The 12211-nt window shown below is 37.8% G+C and overlaps 1 protein-coding gene across 1 annotated transcript; it reads right to left on the bottom strand.

Annotated features, from left to right (window-relative positions):
* Nucleotides 1–60: 60 nt before the first annotated feature.
* Nucleotides 61–1023, bottom strand: LOC129406045 (olfactory receptor 1440-like). Its single transcript, XM_055143789.1, has one exon. It carries the CDS (start codon nucleotides 1021–1023, stop codon nucleotides 61–63), a length of 963 nt encoding a protein of 320 aa, XP_054999764.1.
* Nucleotides 1024–12211: the final 11188 nt, after the last annotated feature.

The raw sequence follows: 12211 nt of genomic DNA, 5'->3' as shown, positions 1-12211 counted from the left end.
ACTTATAAATTCTTGCACTAACTTTATTAGATGTTTTAACCCCCCCTACTAGGTATTACTCTACTGAGATAAAAATCTCGCCCTCTTCATCACCCTTTTAAGAGCCTCTTTAATCTCCTTGTTTCTCAGACTATAGATAAGAGGATTCAGCATGGGAATAACATTAATATAGAACACTGACAGAACCTTGTCCTGATTCTTGGAATGATTAGAAGTAGGACGCATGTACACTGAGAGGGCTGTGCCATAGAAGAGGGTCACAACTGCCAGGTGGGAGGCACAGGTGTTGAAGGCCTTGAGACTGCCTTTAGCAGAGGATATTTTCAGGATGGAAGCTGCAATGAAACCATAGGATAAGAGGATAAAGAGCATAGAACCAAAACCAAACAACAGAGCTACCAGAAAAATCATGACTTGGCAGACAAAGGTATTGGAGCAAGACAAGGAAACAATCTGGGGTAAATCACAGAAGAAATGTCGAATGATGTTTGGACCACAGTAATAAAGATTAATGCAAGTCACTGTTTCAACTAAACTACTAATAAAACCACTTCCAAGGGCTGCAGTAACCATTTTGCAACAGAGGTTAGGGTTCATAATGGCTGAGTACTGCAGAGGGTTACCAATGGCCACATATCTGTCATAGGCCATGGTGGCTAAGATGCAGCACTCAGACAGACCCATCCAAGCAAACACCAAATACTGAGTAGCACATGAAACAAAGGAAATCATCTTTCCATCCTTAAAGAAATCTGAAAGCATCCTTGGGCTAATGGAAGTCGTATAGCAGATATCTATGAACGACAGGCAACTGAGAAAAAAGTACATAGGTGTGTGCAGCTGAGAGTCCATTCTGATTAGGATGATCAGACCCAGGTTTGAAATTAGGGTCACCAGGTAGATCACTAGGAAGACAGGAAAGAGAATGAGCTGCAGATCGTTTTCACTTGTGAGTCCCAAGAGGACAAACATGGTCACGCGGGTGTGGTTTCTATATCCTTCCTTAGAGATGCTTTCAGACATCTGTTGAGGAAAAGATGAAAGAAAATATTCAGACTCAAAACACCAAACGGAGGACTCGAGAGAGAGTACAGAGTGAAAGGCACTAGCTATGAACATGACCATTGTTGGATCAATCCCTGACAGCATATGTGGTCCTTAGGGTTGATCCTTGAGCACAGAGCCAGGAATAACTTCTGATCACTGCCATTTGAGAGCCAAACACTTCACTCCCTCACCAACAAACAAAAACCAAAAAGGAATGATCATTATTTTCATCTAGCCTGCTCTGACTCTAAGTATAGTCTTGTACTTATAGCATTATATCTAATATTGTGTCAAACTGTACATTCCATTAATAATCGCCAATCTTTGAGACCTTTTGGGAATGCGTAAACTTATCACCCATTTGCAAAAGAGCACCACCACAACAACATCAACAACAAAACAACCAAATCAAATTTGGGAAAACACTTAGACACTTCTTTACAGACACATGAAAAAATGTTCTATATCCTTTATCAGGAAGATGAAAACCAAAAAGTTAACTGCAGCATGTCAATTCGCACCTGTGAGAATCTAATTAGGCAAAAATTTAAATCATTCTTTGCAGAGAAGTGGAGAAAAATGATTTCAGGTGCACAATTGAGGTTAATGTAAATTGTAGAGTGTGCTATCAGTTGGTACAACCACTGTGGTAAATGTCATGGAGACAAAATATTGAAATGGAGATTCCATATGTTTCCATAGTACTACTCTCAGATGGTTATTCAATATGTAAGAAAACATTTATTAAATATATATGGTAATAAGAACATTATTTGCAAATGCCAACCTAAATGTCCATCAACAGATCAAGAAGCTGTACATATTGTTTTTGGAATGCTTTATCATCAAAAAAGTGAAATATATTTTGTAAAAAATGGATAGATCATGAATTGATTATCCAAGGAAATGAGTCATAAATTGAAAGGAAATAATCATACTGAAGGACCATGCATATTGCTCATATGTAGAATATAAATAATTACAAGAACTGAACTCAAAGAAAGAGCAAAATCAATCAAAAAACCTTGTGCAAAGAACTATATGGAATCAATGACACTGTTGTTAATCTGAATAAGTCTAATGACCATGTTTGTTCTCTAAATCATGCCAGATTCTATGACTTCTCATTAAGAAACTTTAGTTTTACATATTTTTAGTTAAACTTTTCTTTGAGTTCATCATATATTTAGTTCACCTTTCTTTTTCAAAGATGCCTAATTTTTTTTGTTTCAGATACGGGTGCTATTGATTGACCCTTCATTTTTCCTTTACATAATTATTGACATAGTATTTTCATCTCTCCATACTCATTTCCACTGAACCCTGCAGAAGGACGAGGAGCAGAGGAGGAGGAGGAGGACGAGGAGGAAGAAGAAGAAGAAGAAGAAGAAGAAGAAGAAGAAGAAGAAGAAGAAGAAGAAGAAGAAGAAGAAGAAGAAGAAGAAGAAGAAGAAGAAGAAGAAGAAGAAGAAGACGACGAAGAAGAAGAAGAAGAAGAAGAAGAAGAAGAAGAAGAAGAAGAAGAAGAAGAAGAAGAAGAAGAAGAAGAAGAAGAAGAAGAAGAAGAAGAAGAAGAAGAAGAAGATTATGGAGAAGGAGAAGGAGAAGAAGATTATGGAGAAGGAGAAGGAGAAGAAAAAGGAGAAAGAGGAGAAGAAGAAGAAGAAGGGGAAGGAGAAGGAGAAAAAGAGAAGGAGGAGGAGCAGGAAAAGAAGAAAAAGAAGGAGGAGGAGATTGAGATGAGGAGGATGAGAGGAGGAGGATGAATAGGGGGACAAGAGGAGAAGGAGGAGGAGGATGTGGATGTGGAGGAAAAGCAGGGGTGAGGAGGAGGAGGGGTGAGGAGAGAAGGGAGTGTGGTGGGGAGAGGGAGAGGGGGAAGAGAAGGAGAAAATGGAAAGGAAACATGAAAAGTGGTCCTTGTTTTTAAAAAAAGATCAGAATCCTTCTCATATTAAATTGTTTGAGCTGGGAAAATTTTGTAGGCAAGGAAGCAAAGTCTGAAGAGCTTGTTGAACACCTTAGTACAGACAAGATTATTCTCAGAAAAGCAAGTGTTCCATTTATTCTTGACTGATTTCTTTTTCTTATTCTAGAGCCTAGCACGGTAATGGATGACACACAGATCTACTCAAATCTGGATGGCGCCCACAGAATCTTCTGAGGCCACAAAAGAGTAAAATTGATAAGGTAGTACAGAACTCTAAAACAATTCACAGCTCTTTGAGTCTTAGTTCATTTTTTAAAACAGATGAGTTAGAGGCAGTGTAGATCCACTTTATGCTCTGATACTCTCCTTCAACAGATTTTTCTTTACATTTACATGCTAAAGGAGGTATGGAAAGGACCCCTATAAAATTTAAAATTTAAGGACAATGATACCATGGATGTGTGTACACATTTTGATTTCTTTCTAGATCATAGGTCCTTGATATTCTTCAGAGCATTTTCTAATAACTCACCTAAGAATTCTTCAAAGTTCTACTTTCCTCTGATCCAGGTTCTTTTACTTGTAGTGTACCCAAAAATCAGAAAAGGCCAATAAATGTTTGTCTTCCTGCTTTGAAGGATCCTTGTCAGTGTTCTAAGAGAATTAGGGAGTTAACTTGAGGGGAGTCAACAATCTTTTGTTAGTGATGTTTGACTCACTGAAACTCCAGAAATCATCTTAGTGTGGAAAAAAGAAGCCTTAAATGTTTCTGAACCTGCTCAATCATATCTAAGAAAGAAAATAGGAGGACAATTACAACGAAGCAGAGCAATTAACATAGAAATCTGTCAATTACCTCTCCTGGGTACAGAGTCAGATGAAATCTAATAATTGGTCTCAACAAGATATACCTTCATGGAATTATTCTTTTGAGACTTCATTATATCAAAGTCCTTTCACCCTGGAAGACTTATGGGTCTGTTATAAACATCACTTCTAAAATTTTTGTTTGTTCAGGGGCCACATCTGGCCGTGCTCAGAGCTTACGCCGGGTTCTATATTCAGAGATCTCTCCTGGGTGGTGTTTACGGGATTATCTTGGGTGTCAGGAATCAAATACAGATCAGCCACATACAAGGCAAGTGCTTGACCCAGACCTATTTCTTCAGCTCCTCTGATGACCTTTTAAATGCTGAAATAAATTTATATCACAAAAACATATTAATAATTATCAAAGAAACTCTGGGAAAAATCTGCTATGAACCTTCAACGGTGAAGTCTGTTTCTTCAGTAGAAGATCGTAACTTTCCATATTCTTATTTATAAACAGTTCTTTGGCTTTAAGATTTTATTATATAGGTTTACCATATTTATTTATTATTTTAAAACAAATAATTAAGTTTAGATGATTTTAAAATAAAATAAAAAATTACATTTTATTAAATTTTGAATAAAATCATCACATTTTATTTAAGAATGGAATAATCTAAATAATTTTAGTTAGGTACTTAGATTTATAAAACTGTTACTTAGCCTTTTCTTGAAAACATAATATCCGGAGAGCCCACTTCCTTCCCCAGAGTTCTAAGTATCCCTCCTGCCATGAGATCTCAGTTCTCTATAAAAATTCATCAGTTTTGACGACTTTGACCACTTGATGTTCCCTTACTATCTTTGCTTTTCTCTCTTGTGTTAGGAATTGATCACTCTCTTTGTTTTTGGTGGCAAATCCCGGTGATATCAGGGTTTATTCCTGACTCTATGATCAGGGATCACTCTTAGAGGGGCTTGGGGGACCTTATGTAGCACTGGGAGGGCAGTCAGCTTGGCCACATGCAAGGCTAACACTCTATGGGCTATACAATAGCTCCGTGCCCCACTCTGTTTCTTTAATTGGGTTATGGTGACACCTACACAGATGTAGATGTATAACGCTAAACTGGTAATCCAAGAAATAGTAAATCAACGATAGCACTGTTAGCCTTGTCCTCTAATTATTCGTGCATTCTGCTTGAGCGAGCACCAGTAATGTCTCCATTGTGAGACTTGTTGTTATTGTTTTTGGCATATTCAATACCCACAGGTAGCTTGCAAGGCTCTGCCATGTGGTCAGGATATTATCGGTAGCTGCTGGGCTCTCCTAGAGGGATGGAGGAATCAAACCCTTGTCGTCCGCGTGCAAGGAAAATGCCCTACCCACTGTGCTAATTGAGATATTTCATATTTAGACATACTTATAGGGATTTGCAGTAGTGAGAAAGAACCAAAAATTATTCTTGAGTCCTGTGATTCAAACAATTTTCTTTACAGCTATTAAAGAGTAAGAGCGGGAAATGAAAGAAAGTGGAAGAAGGGCAGAGACAAAAGGGAAAAGATAGAAAACTGAGTCGATGAGGCTAAAAAAAAATTTTTAATGAAATAGTCAAATTTCCCCAAGTACAAATGGGAGAACTTTTTCACTTCATTCCAGATCCACTCTTAAATCTCCAAATGAACAGGAGAAGTAATTCTTGTTTTGCAGCATCAGACATTAACAAAAGGCATAAGGTATGACCTTCCTCCTCAAGATCTTGTTTTTCTTTCTCTAGACACATCGTAAAGGCACATATTACATGGGTGAGAAAGTCCAGACAACCGAGGGCAAGAATGTAGTTTCAAATGTAGGAGATAGTGAATTTATTTTGACTTTTCATACTACCCATATTATATGGATTCCAATGTAATGACATACATTTATTACTCTCAAATACATGTTTGATAGTTTACCAATTTTTTGACATTTCTTCATTTTTCATATTTTTATGACATCTGTTAACTGTTTTAAATTTTTAAAGCATACATGATGTTTTAACTCACTTTATTTTACTTTTTATTCATCAAACATCGGTTTAAAGACTGTTAGAGAAATAAACTTTCATGAAGGAAGATTTCAAAACTTACTTTTTGTGGAAGAAGCAACTTGATACCAAAAATTAAACCAAGACACCATAAGAATGTAAAATTGTATGACAAACAACATGTAAATACAATGAAGAAAATATTAATAAATCTAATTCAATATACAATAAAAGGACCAAGCACCAGGAACTACTGAGATATCTTTTTTAGTTGTTTCTTTTTATTTTTCAGTTATATCAGGTGATACTCAGGGTTTACTCCTGGGTCTGTTCTTAGGGAATCAATCCTGCTGGAGCTTTAGGGAACCAAATGTAGTGAACCAGGGCTGGCTGCATGCAAGGCAAGCACCCCATTTGCTGTACTATCTCTCTATCCTGAGGATTTATTCCAGGAAACAAAGATGCTTCAAATTACACAAATCAAATAATTTTATGTACCACATCAAAAAAAAATGAGGGAACAAGTTGCGTCTTCAACATATACAGAAATAATTTGACAAAATTCAACATTCTCAAAACTCTATCATTTGACTCATGATTGTAAAAACTCAAGAAACAAGGCAGATCAGGAAAACACCTCAATGTAACAAAATCAATACAATAAAAGTCCACACTCAATGGCCAAAGCTGATATCTTTAAAAAAGAAAACAAGCAAAGGAGACTTACAGCCCCCCTCCAACCCATTTATCAACACTAAGCTTGTATTGATGGTCAGAATAATTAAATAAAATTAGAAAAATGATATTGTGAGTAGTAAAAGCCTTAAAAATTGTCTTCCTCTGTAGCTCATACATGTATAAATACATAATATCTATGCACATACAATGTGTGCATGTACATTGTGTACATATGTGTATAGGGCTAGAGCTATAGCACAGCAGGTAGGGGGTTTGCCTTGCACGTGGCTGACCCGGGTTCAATTCTTCTGTCCCTCTCAGAGAGACCGGGAAGCTACCAAGAGTATCCCGCCCACATGGCAGAGCCTGGCAAGCTACGCGTGGCATATTCAGTATACCAAAAACAGTGAGAACAAGTCTCACAATGGAGACGTTTCTGGTGCCCGCCCAAGCAAATTGATGAACAAAAGGAGGACAGTAGAACAGTGCTACATATGTGTACATATGTATAAGCACACTTTTTTTTATAATTTATTTATTTTTAATTAGAGAATCACCGTGAGGGTACAGTTACAGATTTATACACTTTTGTGCTTATACTTCCCTCATACAAAGTTCGGGAACCCATCCCTTCACCAGTGCCCATTCTCCACCACCAGTAAACCCAGTAAACCCAGCATCCCTCCCACCCTCCCCGATCCCATCTCCCCCCAACCCCCCCTGCCACTGTGGCAGGGCATTCCCTTCTGTTCTCTCTCTCTAATTAGCTGTTGTGGTTTGCAATAAAGGTGTTGAGTGGCCGCTGTGCTCAGTCTCTAGCCCTCATTCAGCCTGCAACTCCCTTCCCCCACATGGCCTTCAACTACAATGTAGTTGGTGATCGCTTCTCTGAGTGGCCCTTTCCCCGGAACGTGAGGCCAGCCGCGAAGCCATGGGGTCAACCTCCTGGTACTTATTTCTACGGTTCTTGGGTATTAGTCTCCCACTCTGATATTCTATATACCATAGATGAGTGCAGTCTTTCTATGTCTGTCTCTCTCTTTCTGACTCATTTCACTCAGCATGAAACTTTTCATGCCCATCCACTTAACTACAAAATTCTTGACTTCCTTTTTTCTAACAGCTGCATAGTATTCCATTGTATAGATGTACCAAAGTTTCCTCAACCAGTCATCCGTTTTAGGGCATTCGGGTTTTTTCCAGATTCTGGCTATTGTAAACAGTGCTGCGATGAACATACATGTGCAGATGTTGTTTCGATTGTACTTTTTTGCCTCTCTGGGATATATTCCCAGCAGTGGTATTGCTGGGTCAAATGGGAGCTCAGCCTCTAGTTTTCTGAGAATCGTCCATACTGTTTTCCAAAAGGGCTGAAGTAGCCGGCATTCCCACCAGCAGTGTAGAAGGGTCCCTTTCTCCCCACATCCTCTCCAACAGCGGTTGTTTTTGTTCTTTTGGATGTGTGCCAGTCTCTGTGGTGTGAGGTGGTATCTCATGGTTGTTTTGATCTGCATCTCTCTGATGATTAGTGATGCAGAGCACTTTTTCATGATAAGCACACTTTTTAATTGAAAGTTCAATGAAAGAAAAGTATTGAGAGTGTTGATTAAAAATATGGCATGTATTTTGGGGAGACTGGCTTATTATATGCTTAAAGTTTGTGAGCACTTTGTCCAGTCCTGTCTCTTTCCCCCCAATCTTCATCCTACATTCACAGTCATTTATCTCTTCTATCTCATTCTCATTGTACTACTTTTCAAAGCATACAGATTTATTTACTCATGAGAAAAAACAAAGGACTTCATTTGATCAACTTTACTTCAACTTTCTCTAATGTTTCTGAACTTGGTTCATCTAAGGCATTCCAGCTGAAAGTAAAACAATTGGTTCAAAGAAAGAAGGCTGAGGGCAGAGACTTCCTCTGTTGAAGGAAGTCAGATTTAGTGCTGACAATGTTATGTTTTTTCCTGGTGCTTTTGTCAAGAAGATGGGTTCGATGAGTTATTACTTCTATACTTTGCTATTATGTTCATTACAATCTTGGGAGTTACCTCTGATTTTTAGCCACAGGATACTTTTAAGATTGAAGGAAGTTTTATCTTGATATAATAATGTCTCAAGAGATTGCACTCTTGTCACAGGAATCTCTTGTAGCCTCAACAAGGGACCAATTATAGAGTTGATCTTCCTCTATGCCCAAGGGAAAATGTTTCAGCCTATAAAATTTTAATTATTTTTCCTTTTTGTTCCCACATCATTTCTTGGATGTGGTAGAGCAGACCCCACAGATTTTAGAGACCTTATCTTCCTCAGTTGGATAGCTTCTGAAAAAAACTTATGTGAACCAAACTTCACTTATCAAAATACTATGGACTTGAGTACTCAGAGTCGTGACAGGGTGGGTTACTCTCAGAAGCCTGCAGTGAACAATGTCTTGGTCATATTTGACTATCAAGTTATACCATGACGTCTGAGGAGTTGGAACTCACAAGATTAAAGTTTACCAGAACTCTTAGGTGAGTTATTAAGGTCTTGCTGTAAGGAGTGTTGAGTGCATAAAATTTATTAATAATATCAAAGATGTAAAAATAACTCATTACCTTTTTCCTTGAAGATTAGAGATAATAAATGATTATTAGGCTGTGGTGACTTGATGATGATGAAAGTAAATCTATTGAAGGGTGAAATGAATCATTAGATTATGTCAATACATTTTAGCTTGAAGTGTGAGGAGGGCTAAAATTTAGTGATTACAATGACAGGTCAGACTGTGAAAGAGTCGGGAGGTATTTAAATGGCCTCACGCTCATGCATTCTATATAAAGTCACATTTCAGCAGTTTCACTCATGCACGTATTATTTCTGACCTGAGAGGGTTCAATGCAACTTGGATTAACTTTCCAAGTTCTAGAGGAAGTGATTAAATTCCAATACAGTGTTACCAATGAAATTTGTTATTCTGAAATTAACGTTATTTATCCTGTTCCTGACAAGCAAGTTTCAAATTTTGTTTCATTACCTGTGAAGACATTGAACTTTCCAATATTTATTAAGTGAACATGAGGAAGGACTACTGATGGATTAACTTAAATGAAGAAACAGTCAAAGGGACCACTATTAAATATTCTCTTCTCCTCTATCTTATTTTCATTTCTCAGAAACTGTAGCACTGATGTCCCATTGTTCATCGTTTTGCTGGAGCGCACACAAGTAAAGTCTCCGTTGTGAGACTTGTTACTATTTTTGGCATGTGGAATACACCATGGTTAGCTTGCCAGTCTTTGCCGTGCCGATGGGAAACTCTTGGTAGGTTGCTGGGGCGGAGGAATCAAATCCAGGTCGGCCACTTTAAACATGCGGAGAAACGATTCTTATACTAAGAATATTTGAGAAAAATCAAAAGGCAGCCCAAATAAGTATTTTTTTTCTTTTTGGGTCACACCCATTGATGCTCAGGGGTTACTCCTGGCTTTGCACTCAGGATTACTCCTGGTGGTGCTTGGGGAACCATATGGGATGTCAGGTTTTGAACCAGGTTTAGCTGCGTGCAACGCAAACTCCGTAATGCTGTACCATTGCTCCGGCCCCCCAAAATAAATTTTTAAGCAAGAAGGAAATTCCTGATTTCTTAATAAATAAGAGACAACTAGATTTAAGACTTTATTATAAATTATAGTCTGTGTTGGCTGAGAAATAGCATTATGATAACAATACATTTTCTAAGATTAAACCATTATCACTGGTTTAAAATAACCTTCTGTTTCCAGTACGGTTTATTGTGATATTTCATTCCTTAGTAACCTATGAACATATGCTTTGCAATGTTTATCTTTTAAAAAATGCTGTGAATAGGTGCTTTCTCATTTATTCCTCCTAAAAGAGTTACATTCTTCTACAACTTATCTCATTTACTAGGCAAGTAGCAAGCAGTGCAGTTTCTCAGTTTATTTCCTGAAATAATATCTACATTAAAGTGTGTGGTGGTGGTGAAAGCGATTGTACAGTGGGTAGGAACTTGCCTTATTGTGGCTGACCTGGGATTGATAAACTGCTATTACTTGCTATCTTTACATAGAATAGTCTCTCCACTCAGTCTTACTGTGGACACAACCAACCTCAGTGTAGGGTGATAAATACATAGCTCACTGATATTTTTCTTTTTTTTCCTACCTTTTTAAAAATTGAATCCCTGTGAGATACACGGTTACAAAGTGGTTCATGACTGGGTTTCAGTCATACAATGTTCTAACACCAATATCTTCACCAGTGCACATTTCTCACCACCAATATCCCCAATTTCCCTCCCATCATACCTGCCCCCTCCCACAGCCAGTTTCTATGGCAAGTGCTTCCTTCCTTCCTTCCTTCCTTCCTTCCTTCCTTCCTTCCTTCCTTCCTTCCTTCCTTCCTTCCTTCCTTCCTTCCTTCCTTCCTTCCTTCCTTCCTTCTTTCTCTCCTTCCTTCCTTCCTTCCTTCCTTCCTTCCTTCCTTCCTTCCTTCCTTCCTTCCTTCCTTCCTTCCTTCCTTCCTTCCTTCCTTCCTTCCTTCCTTCTTTCTTCCTTCCTTCCTTTCTTCCTTCCTTCCTTCCTTCCTTCCTTCCTTCCTTCCTTCCTTCCTTCCTTCCTTCCTTCCTTCCTTCCTTCCTTCCTTCCTTCTTTCTTTCTTTCTTTCTTTCTTTCTTTTCTTTCTTTCTTCTTCTCTTTCTTTCTTTCTCTCTCTCTCCCACTAGTCTCTTTCTCTTTCATTTTGGAAAGAATTTCTCCTTCCTTTTTCTTTTCTTTTGGAAATTATAATTTGCAATATAGATACTGAGTGTATGTCCCTTTACTTCCTTTCGTTACACAGTTCTTTCTGGAGCGATCATTTCCAGCTATCATTGTCACAGTGGTTGTTTGTCCTAACTGCACTCCCCACTACCTCCCGCTATGGCAAGCTTCCAACCATGAACTAGTTCTCCTCGTCCTTATTTCTACTCTTCTTGAGTATTATTCTCATACTATGTTTTTTTATTCCACAAATGAGTGTAATCATTCTGTGTCTGTCCCTCTCCTTCGGACTCATTTCACTTAGCATGGTGTTCTTCATGTCCATCCATTTATAATCACAAATTCTCACAGCAGTGTACAAGAAATGACTCATTATTTGAGGGGAAATTACCCCTTTGACAATATTATTCTGAGTAAGGGGGGTATATTTTCTGTATAATTCATTTTTTGGGCTAAGAGAGAAAATGGCTGTAGGGAAGAAGACATTATGGCTGGCTAATGTTGACAGATATTTATGGCCATGGGCTTTATTCATTTCAGTAATGTCTATGTTTTTTTCAAGAGAAATATTTAAAACTTCTACATTCTTCTGTCTAACCAATCCCCAGGGTTTATTGACAGCTACTTTCTATCTATAAATTTTCTATAGTTTTACATCTAGTTTAAGTTTTTCTGATCAAAATTTTGTTTGTGTTGAAAACTTTTCAATGAGTGGAGAAAGTAATATCCATAGCATATTGAGGACAACATATTTTGTTCTTGAAAAATATTCTTCAGATTATTTATCATTCATTCTGAAGACTTTCCTTAGACTAATCCCCCAAAATTAAAAGAGGATAGAGCTTCCAGAAACCTTACTTCATTTTCCGAATTTCTGTGTTCATTGCTTAAGCATCATAAACCGTGTATAATTTCCAGTTACAAATCTTTGTAGGACCTTGGTGTTATAATTC

Source organism: Sorex araneus, chromosome 6 (genome assembly GCF_027595985.1).
Source record: "Sorex araneus isolate mSorAra2 chromosome 6, mSorAra2.pri, whole genome shotgun sequence".
Classification (NCBI taxonomy): domain Eukaryota; kingdom Metazoa; phylum Chordata; class Mammalia; order Eulipotyphla; family Soricidae; genus Sorex; species Sorex araneus.
Note: the sequence above shows the minus strand (reverse complement) of the source record. Positions and strands in the feature narration are given on the sequence as shown.